The sequence below is a fragment of the Ovis canadensis genome, chromosome 2 (assembly GCF_042477335.2).
Source record: "Ovis canadensis isolate MfBH-ARS-UI-01 breed Bighorn chromosome 2, ARS-UI_OviCan_v2, whole genome shotgun sequence".
Classification (NCBI taxonomy): domain Eukaryota; kingdom Metazoa; phylum Chordata; class Mammalia; order Artiodactyla; family Bovidae; genus Ovis; species Ovis canadensis.
In genome coordinates, this window is record NC_091246.1 from 253,815,703 (window position 1) to 253,835,898 (window position 20,196).

The 20,196-nt window shown below is 57.0% G+C and overlaps 1 protein-coding gene across 1 annotated transcript in view; it reads right to left on the minus strand.

The window, feature by feature from the left end:
- Positions 1-10,147, minus strand: part of IGSF21 (immunoglobin superfamily member 21) — a 273,463-nt gene extending 263,316 nt beyond the window's left edge. Inside the window, exon 1 of the mRNA XM_069575137.1 lies at positions 9,733-10,147. Within this exon, the coding sequence (XP_069431238.1) occupies positions 9,733-9,802 (70 nt within the window). The 5' untranslated portion in view covers positions 9,803-10,147. The remainder of the gene's footprint in view (positions 1-9,732) is intronic.
- Positions 10,148-20,196: the final 10,049 nt, after the last annotated feature.

Consider the following 20,196-nt stretch of genomic DNA (forward strand, 5'->3'; position numbering starts at 1 on the left):
ATGCACAGTGTGAGGTCCTCTCTGGCCTCAGTCTCCTCAGCTGTAAAATGGGAGACAGGAGGCAGTGCATTTGATTCTCCGGCTCCCTCCTGGCCTGGTGCTCTGCCTAAATCCAAGGACTTGTTTAGGACTCTGTGGGAAACCTACAACGTACCCCTCCTCCTGGGCCCTGGGGCTTGTAAATGCTTTCTCCTCTTCAACCTGTGGGCATTCCAATCATTATAACAGCAGCAACGACTCTTCACGTGGCCACTATGTGCTCGGTACCCTGCACACAGATCCTCCCCGAGTTACGTAAATTTCCCCTTCCCAGCAGCCCCCACCCCGCGAAGCTGCCAGGATGAGCCTCCTGTTCAGTTGGAGAAGTCAAGGCCGGAAGCAACAGAGAGGCTTTCTGGGTTCACACACTGGATGCATGAGGGAGACAGGATCTGAACCCACGCCAGACCTCAGAGCTCACGCCTGCTGGGCATCTAGAAGCTCCTCCCCAGGAGAAGCCGCCCCCGCCGCTCTTGGCTCAGGCCAAAGCTGGAACAGTCCCATTCTAGGCAGGGGCCTTGTCTTCCCTCCTTGCCAGGTGTGGACACTCTGGGAGGGGTGAACAGTGTCCAAACGATGGCATTTCTGCCTCGAGGCCATTGTCTCTTTGGGTACCCCAGAGCCATCATTTATAACACAAAGGCATTCCAAAGGATGTCCAGCTTCAGGTGGCCCAGAAAAGCCAAATTAATCTTCCTAGAGTCCTGCTCTGAGAATGTCATTCATTTCTCTTCAACTGCCCCCCGTAGCCCCTGGGCTCAAGTCCAGACCCCTCACTCCAGCTCTCAGGCCTCTGCCAACAGCTCTAACCTCATTTCCAGATTCTCAACAAGCACCTTCTGCTCAAGCGAGGCCAGCTGCCTCCCAGCCTCCCAGCCCAACAGGGCACTCGTTCTCTCCTCCAGGTCTTTGCACGTGCCTCCGCCCCCCCCCCCCACCTGGCCTGGGGTTCCCTCCCTGCCTGTTAAGGTTGTTCCGATCCCGCAGAGCCTTCCTGGGCCACTCCCCTTAGTTTCCAAGGGTTTACTCTTGGTACCCTAGTACCGGCCATTTATTAGAGATGATCTTTTATCATTCTCAAATGGGCCCATGCTCTATGGGGTTTTCCAGCAGCCAAAACTCCTTAGGGGATATCTCTGCTGATCCAGAACAAGGCTGGGACAGCTGCTTAATGAACAGAAGTGACTGGACCCCTTGACGTGGCTCCAAAGGCAGCTTCCAGAACAGCAAGGAGAAAATAGGAGCTTCCCGAGCCTCTCAGAGTGACCCCATGGCCATCTGACTCCAGCCTGGGGGCCAGGAGAAAGGGACAGGCCTACGACCGAGGGCTGATCACACACCTGCTTCTGTGTATCACTTCATTCATCTCCACATTACCCTCTACCTTCAAAAGATGGGGACACCGTGACCTACAGAGGCACTGATTTGCCCAAGTGTGTACTCTGCGAGGTAGTGGCCAGCTAGGCTTTGACCCAGTGCAGATGGAAGCCAAAGTATCTGGACCACACAGAGACGGACTGAGGATGGATGGGCAGGCCCAGTGGCATGCTGGTACGTGCTTGTCAACCAGCTCTGGGCTGGGGAGAGCACTAATCGGCAGTGTTTGCCCATCTCCATGGTGTAAATCGCCATGGTCAGCTTCAAGCTACCAGTAAGATCAACTTGGGCTTTGGGGGAGATGCGTAAATCAATGCCTGGGTTGAGAACCCAACCCTGCCCCCCACTTGCAGGGGGTCCTTAGGCAAATCACATAATCTTTCCAAGTTGCATTGCTCTTCTGCAACATAGGAGACTGTTAACTCCCAAATGGGAGTTTCTGGGAGCATTTCCCATGACTGTGTGTGCACATAGCTAGCATGGGGCTTGCCACATAACAGTTACCATTTCTTTCCTTCCTTCCCCCAACCTCCTACCCGCCAGCAATGAAGAACACCCCTCCAACCAAGGAGAACCCAGAAGGAACAGGAAGCCCTTTGGTTTGCCTCATCCCCCAGATGCCAGCCATGATGTCAGGGTGAGCTATGGTGGGCAGAGCTGGACAACAGACACATTCTCACACCAGAAGGGACTTCCAGAGGTGACTGAGCAGGGCCAGGAAACAGGTCCCAGGCTCAGCGTCTGGACCAAACCCCAGGCTCAGGGGAGTCAGTGAGTCATTTAACAACACATCTTGAAGCCTCATCTGCTTGGAGCCAGGCTTCACGCCAGAGCCAGTGGGACAGGGATGCCTGCCCTCAACAGCTCTCTGTTCAATAGGGAGTCGAGCCTGTGACCAGGTCCAGCTCCAGAGGAGAGTTGTTTAAACAACGTGTTGCCCAAAGTGCCGCTGTCAGCACGCACAGGTGGCCCCTGCTGTCAGGGGCTGGCGGGGCTGCGGAGGGCAAGAAGCAGGCAAGCAGAGACTGGGAGGGAGGTTTATGTGGAGTCGGGGCTGTACCGGCTGAGGGCAGGAGTCTGCTCTTTGAGCCAGGAAAGGGAGGAAGTTGGGGAGGAGGGGAAGACATCTCTGGGCAGGCCAGGTCCATGGGGCGGAGAGACGGCGGCTCCGGGCCCCATGTGGTGTGAGCACAGCCCCGTCAGCGTCCTCCCCGTGCACAGCAGTGGAGGATGGAGGAGTCACATCAGCAAGGTGGCTACGTCGGCACCCAGCTCACGGTACAAGCTCTCTGGTTAGTTTAGGGGCCTATGCGCTCATGGGGAGCTGGCCTGTTTCACTGCAGACCCCTGCGGGTTGAAAGAAGCACCGCAATGGATTGGAGCGGGAAGAAGGCTGAGCCTGCAGCCACAAACCTGGATTCCAGTCCAGCCACTTACTACCACCATCTTTTCATTTCCCTGAGGATCAGTTTCCCTGGTCGGTTCAATGGGCACAAGAGTAGCCTCCTTCACATCTGACATGAGATCTGAATGGAAGGATGGGGGTCAAAGCATCTCATCAATGCTCAAGTACCACCTCAGGTAGAGTCAGGATGTCTGGAATCAGAGTCTCCGTCACATCGATGATCTGAGAGTCTTCAAGAAAGACAGAACACAGTTCCAGGAGCAGAACTTTACCAACAGGAAGTTCATCTGTGAATCCAGCCTGAATTCCATAAGCCATAAGCCTTTGCATATATTTTCTGTAGAAAGCAACACTCCCAAACCCTCTCCACGTCCCCAGCACCAGGACATGTCCAAAGGCCAAAGATGCCTTATTCATCCACATAACCAGCCTTTATTAAGTATCCATCATGCATTTGTGAGGAAGATTCAATAGTGAGAAGAACCGGACAGGTGTCTGCTTTTGCAGAACTTTTTACTAGGTTAGGGGATGGGAGGGTCACAGTGAGACTGCCTCTCCCACATTCCACTGGGAGAAACAACTTACGTCTTGAGTCTTATCTGCACTCATGTGGGTGTGGGCAGGGGATGATGCCTCAAGACTCCAGGGGAAGGCAGGCAGCAGGTAGGGGAATTGATCACCCCCATTCAGCAAACTATGAACCATCCTCCAGGAGTTACCAAGACTGGCTAATCAGCAACTCTAAGGCTTATCACGCCTAGGGAGGGCATCAAGTGGGGTCCTTTTCTTATAAAGGGCAGAAATCAACTCCAGATAACCCAAGCCAAAAAAATTTTAAAAAGTAACTACTGGAACATTATGGGGAAATTCATGGAATGCAAGAGCGAGCTGGAGCCGCAGGTGTCAGGAGGCCCACTTCGCTAGAGCCAGAGCACCTCTGGCATAATCACAGGTGACACTGACGACAGTTACCTGAGCCCACAGGGTCGAGCCAAGAGCTCTGCGCGCCATGGCTCACAGCACCCTGCTCATGACCCCTGGGAGGAAGATCCCGCCATTATTAGCCTTGGGAAACCGGAGAAGTGCAGTGTCCTGGGGGCTCCTGTTGGTAAGGGGGAACTTCCGATGGCTTTCACTCTTCATCTGCTCAGTATCCAGATTCCCGGGACCATGTGTCGGACGGACTCGCCTTGGTGGGGCTACGGCTGATTGTGCCACCTACCAAGATGGCGTGAAAACGAGAGGGGGGCGCATACTCTCCCAAAGCAAACCTGGTATGTTGCCAGGAGGTGTAGGAATGGCTAGCGGACCCACAAACCCCAGGCTCCCTTCCTGGGTGTCAGCGTCCTTCCCGCTCCTTTGGGCTGCTACTCTGCGCACCTCTAGCTCCATGCATGTGGTACTCCTTTGCCCCATCCAGGGAATCTTGGCCAATAGGTCTTGAGCCCACCCTGCTAGTGACCCCAGTGCGAGTGTAAAGGTGGGCTCTAGGGTCTCATCCCCCGGTTCCTTCCCAGAAACTTCATCCTGAGGACAGACACTTCTTAGGAAGCGATGCCGCACGTTTCACTTGCACTGACATTTATTGCTTAAAATGGGGGACTTTGCCTCCTCTTGTGAAGGGTAGAGGCTGCTGCATTCCTCGTTCTGTGACGAAAATATAAACAGTTTCTCCTCTCTTCTGGAAGCAGCAGTGTCTTTGGATTGCTTTCGACCTGGGTTTGAAACTCCCAGTTCTTACCCTTATAAAAGATTTTGAGCCTTATTCATTGTTTAAGAAAGGAAAAAAGGAAGTGGAAAGAGAGGAAGGGAAAGAGAGAGAGAGATGGCAAGAGGGAGCTGGGGGGCGGGTATCCTGGGGGCTCTTGTCCTCATCTGTAAAACATGCCTAGTGAGACTGCCTCATGAATTGTGAGGGCATTTAATGCATAAAAAACATCTAATAGGTGTGCGATAAATGGAAGCTACCAGTAATATCAGTCTTCTTTCTCCCTGTCCTCAATTAGACTCAAGAAGTAACAGCCTTGAAGTTGAGCTGGCCCTACCGGGCACAATCCTGCCTCTGGCTCTCAGCTCACCTGGGTTCCCTCCCTGGGACATTAGCCCTTGGCCTATTAACCTCCTCCCTTTGCTTCAAGGTCTAGTTCAAGTCCTCTCTCCCCTTTGAAGCCTTCCTTTACTACCCCCAAAGAAATCACTCTTCCCCCACAAACCTCCTCTGGGAGGCGTCAGTCCACTTGGCATCCTGCAGGTATCAACAGATTTCCACTTGGATTCTCTCTTATCTTTACGGGTGCGGGCCTGACCGCTCACCCCACTGGAACGACGGTCACGGTCATAGGTCTTTCTCTTTTCAGATGCACCCTGCCCACAACAGATGCCCACTCATTCTCCTGATGATGACAAGGGCTTTGAGGGTTGTCCCCGCTCCCATCTGGGCAGATGAACGCACTGGATAATTTGATTTCAGTGGGGCTTGGGAAGGAGAAAGGCAGCCAGACAGGGCACTGGACACACGGCAACTGTCCATGTGGCTGGAGCTGAGGAAGAGACTGAGACCCGTTCTCACCAGGAGGCAGCAGAGCCCCGAGGGAAAGAGACAGACAGTCCTGGGTCTGAATCTCAGCTTGCCACGTACTGACTGGGTGACCTCGGACAAACCACTTAACCTCTCTGAGCCTCAGCTTCCTCATCTGGAAAATAACCTTAACTCTCAGGATGGTTACAGGGATTAACGAAGATAAGAAGGACAAAGCACTCATGGCACAGAGCTGGCACAGTCAGGGCTGAATAAATGAATTTCAAGTGGCCTGGGGATGGAGCAGAGGTGGACGGGGCGGTAAGCCAGGTTAGACGCCTCCATGGGTCCTGGGACACCCGGTGAACAGAACTAACCAGCTTACTCTTTGTTCAGCCCTTGTTTGGTTTTGAAGTCGGGACTGCTAAAACCCAGGAACCTCAACAATCCTCTTCATCTTCCCCCAGCCCCCAACTGCAGCAAGATTCAGGTCTGTGTGAGACAGATGTTCTGAAAAGCTGGGGTAGGCAGGCCAATCTAAGGCACCATTGGCACCTTGCCAGCCCTTGCCCACAGCCCTGTCCAAGGAACAGTGGAAGGAAAGCGGGAGCCAGGGGCCGGACCAAGCGGGACCTGGAAGACACTGACGGCCTGTCACGAACAAACTTTGCAATTCTGGGCCTCAGTTTCCAATCTGTGAGAAGAGGAGCTTAAACCCATGTTGCAGCGCATGAGCACAATGAAGCAGCTAGTGCGTGCCGGCCACACAGCGGCTGATCCATGCAATCCTGGCTATTGAAAAAAAAAAGAAACCCGGCTCTGATATTAGAAGAGCAGCAATCTTAAGATTGTTTAAGGGGACTGTTGAGGAAAGATCGCTCGATGCTGGGTCTCATTATCTGCTTCCACCAGGGCCGCGGTCCTTTGGCGCTTACCATCTTGCCCAAGGCATTAGGATTTCAGGGGGCGGTAATCAGTTCCTACTCTAAAAGGGTTCTCCTGCTAAAAATTACTCGTTTCAGAACCACCGCAGTAAGTGATCTCGGAGGTCGCTTCCAGCCAAACATTCTCTCCACTTAAAAAGCAAGAACTCCTTCAGCCTCTCAGGAGAAATTCCAGTTTGCATCTTGAAAGGGAAGGGGTGGGGTTTAGGGGTGGGGTTTATGGCTGGGGGCGGGGCGGCAGGGGAGGGGGCGGGGCGGCAGGGGAGGGGGCGGGGCGGCAGGGGAGGGGGCGGGGCGGCAGGGGAGGGGGCGGGGCGGCAGGGGGAGGGGGCGGGGCGGCAGGGGGAGGGGGCGGGGCGGCAGGGGAGGGGGGCGGAGCGACCTAGTCCAGGCCCGGCCCTTAACTCCCGCACCGAGCGCCGAGCAGCGGCCCGGCGATGCCCGCCGGGCGTGGGGTGGAGATGGTGAAGCGGATAAATAAACGAAGGCATCACACCAGCTTGCGTGCGCGCAGCCCCCGCAGTCCCGGTGCGGCGGCAGCTCCGGCCCAGCCGATCAGCCCCCGCATCCAACCCACCGCTTGACACGCTGCTGCCGAGAGAGAAGCGGGAGGGCGTCCAGCGGAAGTGGAAGGTTTGGGGCCTCCAGCGCACCCTGCCTCGGCCTGCCCCCCGCCGCCCTTCGCGGAGACTTTCCCGCGGCCGAAAGGGGAGGCAGGTCTGTGAACAGCCTTCCTGCTCTCCCAGTCCCCGGGGCCCTCTGCATCCTGGGCCCGCGCCCGGGCACGGGTGCTGAATTGCCCTCCCAGAAGTGCCCAGGCCAGGTTAAACGGGGCCTGAGGGGTTAGAATCCGTGTGAGAGGCAGGCGTCGGGGAGTGGGGGTCAGGGGCAGGAGCCCTCTGCCCGGCCGGTCCTGTGTACCGCCAGCTGCGTTCCCCTCCCGGGGCGCAGACCCACCTCTGCAAAGTGGAGTCCCTGCGCGCCGCGAGCTGTCGGTGCAGAACCGGCCCCGGTGCACGGGCCGTGTCTAGCAGTGGCCGCCGTCGCCCCCGCGCTGGGCAGGCGTGTCTCCGGGTGCCTGCTCTGGACCCTACCCTCCGGGCCCGCCCGTCCTCCGACGCCGGCGGTGGCAGGCGGCCCGGCCCTGCCGAGGGCCAGGTGCGCGGCTCTCGGTCACGTCCAGGAAGGGCGCCCTCCTCCGGCCAGACGGCCTGTTACGGCGTGTACCGACCCTCCTGGTACCCCCGCCCTGGGCGGGCGCTGACTCCGGGAACGCAAGGACTGATTGCGCCCCGCGCGCTCTCATCTCGGCTGCAGCGAAGGGATGGCTCCGCCCGCGCCCCACGCTCGGAAAGTTGCCCGCCTGCGTTTCGGGTCGGCGCTCTCCCCTCTCGCTGGGCAGCGGAGCTCAGAGGCCAGGCCGGCTCCGCTCGCCCAGAGGCGCTCGCCCCAGCCTCCTGCCAGCTGCAGAGGTGGGCGGGGGGCGGAGAAGTCAGGACACCAGCTCGGGTCTCCGCAACCCCAAGAACCGCGGCTCGCAGGTTCTGGGAACTCGCGCGGTGGGATCCTGACGCAACGGGCTTTCCCCACTAAACCCTTCTGCATCTAAACCCTTGCCATCCTTACCCCTGACCAGACTTTCTGCGTATTCTGGGGAAAGGGGTGACCCACTCCTGTCCCCACCCTCTAACCAATCCCACCCCACCCCCACCCCCACCCCCCACCCCACCCCACCCCACCCCCGCTCCCTGCGGTGTCCAGGTAAAGGCTCCGAGTGCCTTTCGACAAAGCCCAGCGCCCTCCCCGTGGCGCTGGCACCCGGGCACCACCCCGTCCCCGCCCCAGCCCCCATATAACCTTTCCCTCCAGAGGCTTCCGAGGGAGGGAGCCATCGCCTCGAAGTTGGAGGGGAGGGGGCGGATTTCCATGCACTTTGGAAAGTCTGTTGTTCCAAGGGTAGGCAGACCAAGTACAGGGCTTGCATTCCTCCTGATTTACACCAACCCTTCCCCTCCTCTGCCAGCAGGACCACCATTCAGGCTCAAATCCTGCAGTCTCTCCCGTCAGCGGACCACGCACTCTATAAGGACCTCGGGGTGGAAGCGGGTGGGGTTATTTTAGGGCGCACCCCTTGCTGGCAGGCATTCTCAGTCTGGCTTGGCACCTCCCGGGAGTGCAAGGCACACGGGAAAGCACAGACCCTCCCATATCCATCACCCGCTGGGCTGGGGGCTGAGACCCACCGGTCATAACGGCTACTTTAGGGCACCGCGCATCCCCCGCCCCTCCGTGGCAGAGCCGGAATGTGACTCCAGACGCCCTGGTTCTGGGCGTCCAGGTTCGGGACTAGGCTTGGGGCGAGCCGCGGGAGCGGACCTCCAGTCTCTGGGCCGCCGCTCTCCGCCGGTGCAGCCTCGCTCCCGCCGGCTCTGAGCGGACGCGTTGGCTCTGCCCGAAAGGCGCCGGGTCGCCAGGTTGGGCGGCCGCAGCACTCTAGACCCGCCAGGTGGCGGCGCCGGCCGGGAGGCCCCGAGGCTTCCGAGAACCCTGGACCCTGGAGCCGCGGAAGCACGGGTCACTCGCTCCGGGAACCTCCTTCCAACGGGTTTAGCCCGATCGGGACCAAGTCCACGCGGGACACACACGCACCGCGGCACACACCTCCCCCGTCCCCGGACGCGTCCGTGCCTCCCTCCGCACTGGATCCACACGCTCCACTGCACGCTCACACACTCCTGGCCCGCGCGCCTGCACCTCCACATCCGAGAAACGTACACTCTGGCCCGAGGGTCACATCCCGCCTCCTCTGCACACGCGCCTCGCCGAACACCCCCCCTCCACACACACACCATGGAAATACAGTCACCCGCTGCCATGTATCCCTAGAGAGACCCGTACACTTGGGACACGCGTGCCACGCCACACCTCACACACTCATCCACCCTTCAACACGCTCCCCCACAGGCTCACGATGACACAGGCTCACCCACTTCACACCCTCACCGAGAAGCTGGGCGCCCGCTCACACCCCCAAACACTGGCTCACACTCCTCCTCTCACACACACACCTTTTCTGTGTAACTGACATAGACACACAAACACCCCTCCAGACACTCGCTCGCTCACACACCATCACACACACTCACACCTCCAAATACACTTCGGCACCCTTTCCGCGCACAGCGCCTTCCCGGACACCCTCACACGAACGCCACAAAGACACACGCTCATACACACACGCGCGCACACACCCTGGCACAGACCCGCGAGCGTTCTCTCCAGAGGAGACGTCCGCCCTCCCTCGTCAAACCCACCAGCTCTGCAGCCCCCGCGCCGAGCGCGGGTTTCGGACCCGAAGCGTCCCCGGGGCGCCACTGGCCCGCGTCCTCCCGCGCTGCCCGCCCCCGCGCACCCCGGGCCCCGGCTCCGGCCGGCGCCCTCGCACTCACCGCGCGCCCGGTCCAGGATCGCGGCGAGCAGCAGGCAGACGCAGCCGCGGAGGCTCGGGGCGGCTCGCATGGTGCCCGGGAGCTGGCGGCGCTGGCGGGGCGGTGGCGGCGGCGGCGGCGGCGGCGGCACCGGCGGGGGCCCTCGCCATGGGCTCAGGCGCGCTCCTGCCTCCGGCCTCCGGCCGAGACGGTGGCGGGCCGCGTGGGGCGCCGCGGGGGCGCCCCCATGCCGCCGCGGCTGGGCCGCCGGGGCGCCGGGCTCGGCTCGGGCTCTGCGGGGCGCCGCGACCCCTGCTCTCGGGACGACCTCGGGCGCGCCGCGGCTCTCGGCTCCCCGGCAGTGCGCGGTGCCCAGCGCTGCCCGGAGTCAGCTGGGCGGCCGCGCCTGAGTTTGCAGCCGAACCGCGCTCTCTCTGCCTGGCGCCCGCCTCTCCCGGCTGCGCGAGCGCCCCCTCCCCGCGCCCGCCCTCCGCCCCTCCCCCTCTCCCCGCCCCCCGCCCTCCTGCCCTCCCCTCGCCGCGCTCTCGGCTGTATTATACAGACTTCTCTTTAATCCTTTCTGGGCCGTTCGGCTCTCGGCCGCTAAGCCGATTTATTGCAGGGACAAGGCGAGCTCCCACTCTCCCACCCTCCTGCCCTCCTCCGGATCGCCCACCCCCCTCCCCAGGCTCCCCTTCTCACTCTAGGCGCTCGCAGCCCGGGTCGCTCGGTAACCCTCCCCGAGCTGACTGAGCGCCCTGCCCTCCAGACCAAGCTCCGTCCGATCCTGCTCCACCGAGTCCCATCCCGGGCCACCCTCCCTGCGTTCGTCCCTTGGCTGGCGAGGGAGGCCGCCTGCCCCTTGAGAGAGAGGCCATCGGTCCGGGGAGTTGAGCAGGCAGGGTGTGGCCCGGGGTACTGGTCTCACCGCCGCCTATTAAGCAAGGGTGAGGGGCATAGGGTGTTCTGAAACTTCCCGAAGGATGGCTGCCCTCCCCCAGGCGCTCGTGGGCTGGGGTGCGTTTTGTCCTTTCTTTCGGGAAGAGCCACTTTCTTGGATCCAGCCAGGAATGGGTAAGGGTGTTTCTTCCTGGCAGAGACCAGGTTCACCTTTTTGGCAGACCTGATTTCTCTTCTCCCTGGGCCTGAAAATGGGGGTTTGGGACTTGTATGTATCCTTATCCTCCCACTACACACACACACACACACACACACACACGTGCGCTCACATGCTCACATGTACACGCACACACATGCTCACGCGTGCACACACATGCTCACGCATGCACACACATGCGCACACATGCTCACATGCACACACGTATGCGCACTCGCACACATGCTATCGCACACACATGGGTACGCCCCAGCTATTGAGCCTCAGGCCTGGTTGTGGGCCTTGTGGTCTCCTGAGAGGGGAGAGGTCCCCAGTCCTGGGAGAGGTCAGAGTGGTAGGGGGAGAGGTTAGATGGGGAAGCTCCCAGCATGGAATTGTACTCCGGGCATTCTGTGGTGAATCCCCAGCTTCCCTATCTCTGCCAGGTTGCCGTACCAAACCGTGACTCTATGTACCTAGATGGACAATGGGTATGAAGCCAGTTCCATCTCTAGCAGCCCTTTGACGGTGTGTTGGGAGTGCAGTGAGGGTAGAGCCCTGTGCATCGATGCCCCAGGGCAGGGAGCTGGTCCCTCCAAATGCCCTCTACAAGCCTTACCAAGGCACTTCCTGGGGCTGCAGCCCACACCCCCCACCCCTGGGGAAGGAGGGGTTTGCATTTATGAAGATCTGAAAGCATGCATTCACCTGACAGGCTTTAGAATGATCCTTGTAATAATGATGATCGTAATAAACCCTTATAAATAGGTGTTTGATTACCGTTTGTCCCTACGTGGATTTTTTTTTTTCTTTGAATCAGACTAATTGGCTGCCAGGCTGATTGGGCTGGATATGGCTTGAACACTGGAGCCTTAGGCCCTTTCTTCTCCCCTTGCCTGGCTGTTCTTTGCTCCCCCTCACCCCCACCCACCTGGGTCCTGACTCGCCCCAGCTGCTGAGGGTCAGCTTGAGGTCACCTCTCCCCCTGAACCTTCTTTCTGGGCTGCCCAGCCCTGCCGTGGGGTGCAGTCCTTGACAGCCTCCTATCTGCCCCTCCCCCACCCCAGTCTGGCCCAGAAAAAGGCCGACAGAATCCAGACCCATCACAGGCGCTAAGCTCCCCCGTGGAAGGGCCTTCCTGGCTGGGGGGCAGCATCCAGCTGGGAAGACCCCCATGTTGGTCTGAGCTCTTCAGGTAAATGCCAGGGACCCCTGCATGGGCACCCCGGCTCTGTAGGCCCAGCTGCGAATCTGAGTGCAGCGGACAGGCCAGAGTCTGCCAGGTGAAGCCCTGCAGAGGCGAGGTTTACCGACTGTGCTCGCTGAAGCCCTACTGTCTGCCATTAGAGCCAGGGGTCTGTGCGATTTCAGGACCCTCCTTGATGACACTTCCTCCCAGTCCAGGTCCATACCAGCTGGGAAAAGACCTCCGCAGGGAGCACTGGAAAGGTGTCAGTCAGCTGCGAATGACATCTGGTGAGAAGCCAGCAAGGAGAAAGGGAGGCATGACCTCAAAAAGAGGTTGCTCCCTAGGGCCAAACCTTGGGCTGGAGAGTCAGGTGGGGAATTGGAGACCTCAGCTAACCCTTCTTCATCCCCAACCTTCTGAATCTCTCTTTTAACACCACCCCGTGTGTGCTCAGCTGCTCAGGCTTTGCAACCCCATGGACTGTAGCCCACCAGACTCCTCTGTCCATGGAATTTTCCAGGCAAGAACACTGGAGTGGGTGCCATTTCTCTAGGATCTTCCTGACTCAGAGATGGAACCAACGTCTCTTGCATCTTCTGCCTCAGCAGGCTGACTCTTTACCACAGCGCCACCTGGGAATAATTAAAATTATTGGTCTTCCTAGCCAGTGCCTGGCACACAGTAGGCCCTCAACAAATATTTGTTGGGTGGATGAATGAGGGCAGGGCACTGTGTTATATTCACTCCATTCCTCAGCTCTTAGCACAGGGCTAGCACCTGAGAAAGCCTCATTGGAAAAGACCCTGATGCTGGGAAAGATTGAGGGAAGGAGGAGAAGGGGATGACAGAGGATGAGATGGTTGGACGGCATCACCCACTCAATGGACATGAGTTTGAGCAAACTCTAGGAGGTAGTGAAGGACAGGGAAGCCTGGCGTGCTGCAGTCCATGGGGTCACAGAGTCAGATACAACTGAGCTATTGAACAGTGACAGCACCTGACTAGTGCCAGCATGAATCCTGTGGCCGTGAACCTTTTCAGAGAATCAACAGCCCCCCGCCCCCGATCACACATTCAGATAAAGGACATCCCGCCCAGGTGCACAGCTGGTTTTCCCAAGGGGGCTCGACTGTGAAGCGCGTGTTTATTACCATATGGCAGTTGTTCATAGTAACACCGCTACCTCTGTACACCCTCTCATGGGGGCACACACTTTTCCAGCTTCTGTTTCACAAAACAGAGCTTCGGAGACTATTCTTTTGTCCCAGAGGAAGGTATACCCACAACACTGAGAGACATGATGAGCAGAGGGAGGGCACAGGGTGACTTAGCCAAGGGAAAAGTCACTCAGGGCAGCCACAGGCTTTTAATTCACTTGACATCTCTCGGCTCCTCTCTCCTAATGAATGGGCTGCCTGCAGCGGGGCCTCCACTCTGCAGTCTTGGCACCGAGATCCGTGAGTCACGGCGGGACAGGGACATGCCTCTTCTGGGGCAGCGGCAGAGGCAGAGTGGGAGCCCTGGGCCTCCCTGTGGCTGGCAGCTGTCTGCCCCCAGCCTCCCTCTGTCCATGGTGCTGAACTCGGATCTCCCAACAGAGGGCACTACGGCACAAAGCAAATTTCTCCTCTCCTGACCCTAGGGAACAACCCCAGAGGTCAAAGGGGCCCTGGGGTCCTCTGTGACCTCTAGTTTGTTTAGTCCCCGGAGAGAGAAAGGATACGGGTTGTTATTACCTCCCACAGCCTGGCTTCCAAAGGGTTGGGCTCTGTTGGTTGGGGTAGGCCATCCTGTGGGGTTGGATAATAATGCTAAGAGTAGTAAGCCTTTGTGAAATTGCTCCTGTTATGCCAAGCACCATTCAAACACACAGTGCGTATAAACTCAATGAATCTTCACAATAGTGTATGGTGTGAGTATTATCATTGTTCCTATTTCACAGAAGAGAATACTGAGACAGAGAGGCTAAGCAACTTGCCCAGTACCACATGGTAACAGGGCCAGATTTGAACCCACACAAAGTGCGGAGTCAGAGCTCTTGAATACTCTTCCAGGCTAAGATACACACAGGCACGCATGACGTGTGCACACACTCACACACACACACTCACACGGGCACACATGATGTGTGCGCACACTCACACTCACACACTGTCACACAGGCACACACAGAACCTGGAAGCCGCTCTTTCGATAAGCCTTTCTCATCACGTTGAGTTTTCATAACAGCCCCCTTGGCAGCTTGATCTAAGCCCAATTTACAGATAAGTAAACTGAGTCTCAAAGAAGTAAAATTACCCAGAGTGACAAAGGCAGAGGGATGTCGGCTTTGGAGGACAGGAATCCAGCGTGAGCTTTTCCCTGGCTCTGTCCCAGAGGCCACACGTGCTCTTTCTCCCTGTCTCTGTCTCTCTAACACACATACACTCACACACACACTCACTCACACTCACACACACACTCACTCACACACACAGTCACACACACTCACACACTCACACTCACACACACTCACACACTCACACTCACTCACACACACTCACACTCACACACTCTCACACACTCACACTCACTCACACACACACACTCACTCACACACACACACTCACACCCTCACTCACACTCACACACTCACAGTCTCACACACTCACACGCACACTCACACACACTCACACACACTCACACAGTCACACACACTCACACACTCACACACACATTCACACACACTCACACTCACACACACTCACACACACTCACACACACACACACACACTCATGCTGTCCTCTGGCCCCTCCTTATCTTGCCCTCTGCTTCTCCATGCTGGGAATTAAACATCCCCCAGGCTGCATCCCAGACGAGACCAAGGTTGTTTTTTTTTTTTTATTGTTTGTTTAAATTAAAAGCAACTGAAAGTGACATATTAACACCAGTGACCCAAATCAATACAGAGTTGGCTGCTTGGAATTAGTCCAAAGCTACGTCCTTAATGGACCTCTGCCCCACCTGGACTTCACCTCCAGCTCCGGCAGGTTTTTCCCCAGGGGGAGCCTGGCAGGCTTTCCGGGGGGATTCTAAGTCTGTGGGTGCTGAATGAAACTCGGCCTCACAGGTCCGGGGAAAGAATCTGGACGATGTGTGAAAGAGTCAGGACAGGGAGTTTAGTCCTGGGGACCGGTGTCAGTGTGGGGAGGGGCAGATGGGCAGACTGGCCCTGGAGACCAGCGTCCCCTAAACTGGGTCCCACTAGCCAGTGTTTTGCAAGTTTGTAATAAAGATGCCTTGAAAGCGGGTTCAGAGGTTCAGGATATTTGAGAAATGCTGCGTCTTAGTTCATCCTCCGCATCTTGGCGATTTACAATTCACAGGAGCCTTCAAAGGCTACGAGAAAACCTGCAGAGTTTTTTGGTTTTATTTACTTGAAATTCAGATTTGTTTGGCTTCAGCGCCCTCTTTGCATAAATACCTGGGCATATTTCACTTCAAGAGCTTTGTAGACTATGGGCTGGTTGGCAGATGCTGCTCTGACTGTGGACGTGACTTCTGACCTCTTCGAGCTGTCACGGTAGTTGCGACAGGGATGATGGTGATGACGGCGACCGCGACAAGAGCAGGAGCCGCTGGCGACTGACGGCACTCTGGGTGCTTGCTACGCACTAGGCGCTCTGTGAACTGTTTTGCTTGTACTGACTCACTGAATCCTCTTCAATACCCTGAGAGGAAGGCTCTGCTTTCCACCCCATAGAATAGGCAAAGAAACAGACAGAGACAGGTGAGGCCCTGTACCTGAGGTCACATTGCCTTTGTGTATTTCTGAGACTGTAAGAGGCAACATGGAGAGAAGAGCCACATCTGACTTATTTCTTTATTCCGTGTGCCAGGCGGGTAGTAGCTGCTCAAGAGAGTGTTGGGTGGACGGAAGAATGGATGGGTGGGAGAAGGATGGATGGATGGTTGATGGACAGATGTATGGATGTGAGCATATCGGCTGGATAGGTGGATGGGTGGGCCGGTAGACTGCGGGTGGATGATGGGGGTGGAGGAACAGATGGAAAGATGGAAAGAAGGGTGGGTGGGCGATGGTGGGTGGGTGTGCGGACAGATGGATTAGAGAAAGGGTTGATGGGTGGGTGAGCACATGGATGGAGGCGTGGATGGATGAGTCAAGATTAGAAAGTGTCAGAAAGATTTGCACTTGCTCCTATCTCATCGGATTCGCTGCAAATAAGAGGCTTGGGCTAACAGGTATTAGTCATAGTTAGAAGGTGGCAACAAAGGTAACAGGAACAGGAGGGAAAGCATGAGCTCTGGAGTTGGCCTGCCTGGACCCAAATCCTGTCAATAGCACTCGGGAGAATAACTGCTGGAGAGAGGGAAGGGAGGGAGCGAGGGAGGAAGAGAGCTAGAAGGAAGGAAGAGAGGACTTACCGTGAGAACCCGAATTATTTCACCTCCCTGTGCTTGCGTTTCCTCATCTGCAAGATGGGGGCAGGAGAAAGTTACCTCTCGCACTGATTAAACAAGACAGAGTTTCAAGTGGTGCAAGCACTCAATAGATACTAACCGCAGTGGTTATCCTCTATAAGAAGCAACAGGGTCCTGTCATCACCCCACTCTCTGTTTCCCTCTTTCCATCCTTGGCTTCCGTCACCTTGCAGTGCGGAGGGGCAGGGTCTGAGACTCCAGGCTCATGATCTCAAGGGACTCATCAGACAGTTGCCCTGACCACAAACCAAAGGAAAAGGTCAATGTGAGCAGGACCTGTAATTCACTCATCTTTCACAGCCCTCTCCAACATTAGTCAGTTTATTCCTGGCTTTGGGCTCTTGTCTCCATGATCATCAAGTCCCGCCTGGGGTCTTAAGAGCAAAATGTCCTGCTTTCCTCGCCAAACTGCAATACCACCCAGAGACAACAGGTGGCGACATCCAATATGTGATTTGTTCTATTTTTACAACCTTTCAGGAGTGAGGGTCGACACTATGTAAAACAAACCAGCTTCCTATTTCAAGAGTCCATTAAGCTTTAGCATATTCACAGTGAGGCATGATGTCACAAACATATATACGTAAAGTCCTTAGTTAGTCACAATTGTGTGATGGGTCCATAATACTATAGACGAGAAAATTGAGACCCAAAGCAAGATTGTCAGCTCACTGCATGCTCACTATTTGAGGGGTGTGTAGTCTTCACAACACAGTGAAGCAACTTTCCCTTCAGTCAGTCCACCTGTGTGTCTTGTCTCCCCAGGTCATAATGGAAGCTCTGGGCACATTTCACATTGCTCCTTGACACCTCCAGGAGCACTCTGCTCAGAGCCAGAGTCACAGTTACTGGAGGGGCCAGGAAACAAGAAGGAAGATCCAGCTAGCCAGGTCAGTTGTTCAGTCAGGAGTAAAGCGGTGTCTGTAATAGAAATGCTCTAGTTAATCACGACAGTCATCTGGTGAGGCCTGACAATTCCCTCCTCTCACTGGCAGTCTGCTTACTCTCTTGAGTTTCTAGATTCTTGAAACATTTGAGGAAAATCTTAATTCAGCTTATACTACAGGGAGACAATTCGATTTCTCTGGGCTTCGGAGTTCCCGTTTCTAAGAGGCAGAAGGCCAGGCTAGTTCCCCACGGCCCCTGACAGGTGATGTCTCACCTGGGCCTGAGGCTACTTCCGCCTTCCTCGTCTTTCTCTCTCCCTTCCTGTGCCACGGGCAAAGCAGATGCCCCACCCCTAAATAAAGGCTTCCGATAGGTGCCCACCTCCTCTAAGGGCGTTGAGGAGGTCTTCGCCCCTGGATCAGGCGCTGATCTGGGTGCCAGGGGAACAGGAGGAGCGAGTTCATGCCCTTAAGGGGCTCACGGTCAGCAGGCTTTGCTCCCCAGCAGGAGGCCTGAATGCCAACGTCAGGGCTGCCCGCCTGCGTCTGCCCACCTGGCCTCTTTGCTGTCAGGGTCCTGCCCCCGCCCGCCTCCTCCTTAGCTCCCCGGGCCCCCAGCTCCTGCGTGCCCCCAGTCCTCACCCCTTCAGGCTCTCACGGAAGGAAGGGGCATCTCAGAACGGTCCCCTGGACAGCTCCGTGGACCTGAGCTTGCACGTAAAGCACGGCCCCTGCTCACCCACTCTGCAGGTCCCCTGGGCACACCAGGGACCACAGCCTGGTCAGGACGGCCTCCTTAAAACCCTCCACTGACTCCGCGACCAGAAGACCAGAGCCACCGCCCTGGGAACAGCTGACGCGGGTCTTAGCGCCGCGCTGGACCCACCTCTGGGGCCGCTGTGCCCGTAAGCGCTCTCCTGACTCTAGGCCTTTATACACGCTGTTCCCTCTGCCTGAAATGCCCCTCCACCTCACCCTGCCCCCACGCGCCATGCACATCCTTCAAGCTGGCTGGCTCTTACTCACGCCCCAGGGCTCCGCTTTAGCTACCGTCGGTTCTGGGAGTCTGCCTTATATGCTTTCTCTGTGTTTGCCCCAGGGGTTAAGAGTATGGTGGTGAGACGGGCAAAGCACAGGGAGGGGAAGGAAAGGAAGGAAGGAGGGAGAGAGGGATGCAGAGAGCCCGGCATTTAGAGCAAGGTTCAGCATCAGCCATCAGAACAGAGTCAAGGCATCACCGAGAAATTGGAATGTCCAGAAAAGATGCCCGGCCCCTCCAGAATGATGGCCTTAACTGAGGGCTGCCTGGAAGGGACCCCAGACAGAGGTGCTGGCTCTTGTTCCAAGACATGTGAGATCACCAAAGCCTCCTGACACCTTCCCTTAGGGGCAGAAGCAGTGCGTGGTGGACTACGGGGCCCAGGAGGAGATGAGTAAGCCCATGAGACCTGCGGGCCGGCTCTCAGGGAGTGAGGTTCAGGGGTGTGTGTGAAGGGGCCCACACTGCTCTTTAGAGAGTTCTATCTCCTCGGGCAGGACGAGCTCTCCGTCCCAGAGAGGATCGAAGGTGTCCTGGGTGCCTGGGGACCACTTGTCTCCCTGCTTCCAAATCTAACGCTTACTTATCAAGATAATTAAATCCCATCTCCTTTCAGCTGCCCCCTTGCAATGTCAGGAGGGACAGGAGCCTCTTCCAGAGAGCTTTCCTTGCCGCTGTTCGATAAGCCCCATATTTCACACCGCGAGTGGCTGCATTTCAGCGCTGGGTGAAGTGGGTTTATTTTTATCGTGCACGCAGGCATATAAATATGTACGAGGAGCTCAGAAGCACTTTAGGGTCTCTCTGGAAGGCAGGCTCGGTGTGAGTGTGAGGGAGCATGGCAATTAGCTCAGCCGGGGCACAGGCTCCACGAGATCAGAAGCTGCTGCTCTCCCCGGTGCTGCTGGGCCCATTCTCCTTAGAACGGGGCCCTCGTGGGCTCCTGAGAACCAGACGGTGCCTTGGCAAACTTTTCAGAACAGAAATTTTTAAAACAAGAGCAGATCTAAGATCTCTCCTTAACCCCGCTCTTTACCAGCTGGTGTGACCTTGACCAAAGCCCCTTCTTGCTTCTTCTGGGTCTCAGTGTCAATGTCTAGAAAAGTGAGGCTAATCATGCCTGCCCTGCCAGCCTCCCCGGTCTTTCTGAAAGAACAAAAACCTCGAGGAGTTTGCAGTGGGCTTGGAGGACTGTCACGCAACTGTAGGAAGCTTGTCGCTACTCCTCCCCAGCCATTCATTTGGAGCGGGTGAGCGAAGGCACAAGACCGAGTCTGGTGTAACACGGGCACTGGCTGCTCCAGGCTTTGCAGGCTGCCTCCGTCATCGTGGAGAGGAGGAGGGAGGCAGCATTTGCTGGCCTACGGATGCTTCATGTGTATTTTGGCATTTGGCCGTGACAGGGACACTTTCAGAGGCGGCGTGTCATTCCTGTTTATTGATGAGGAAGCCAGCGCTCATCGTGGTTGAGGAATGCGTGCGTGGCCAGTCTAGGAGCACAGGAGCCCGGCTTTGAATCAGGGGCAAGACGCATCTTTCTTCTCGTGCCCACAAGGGAGCCACGGTCTGTGGGTTGACTGCCGGCCACTAGGGACGGGTGGGACACTCGGGCTGGGGGATGTGCCACCAGCCTATGGTGTGGGCCTCTGAGCAGCCCCATGGTGACACCGGTGGGAGCAAGCCTGGGGTCCTCAGGGGGCTGTGAGTCTGTCTCCATCTCTGAAACCTGGGTCCAGCCTGCCTTCATCAGGCAGAGACGGAAGCAGAGAATGACTTTCATCTCCCGGTTCC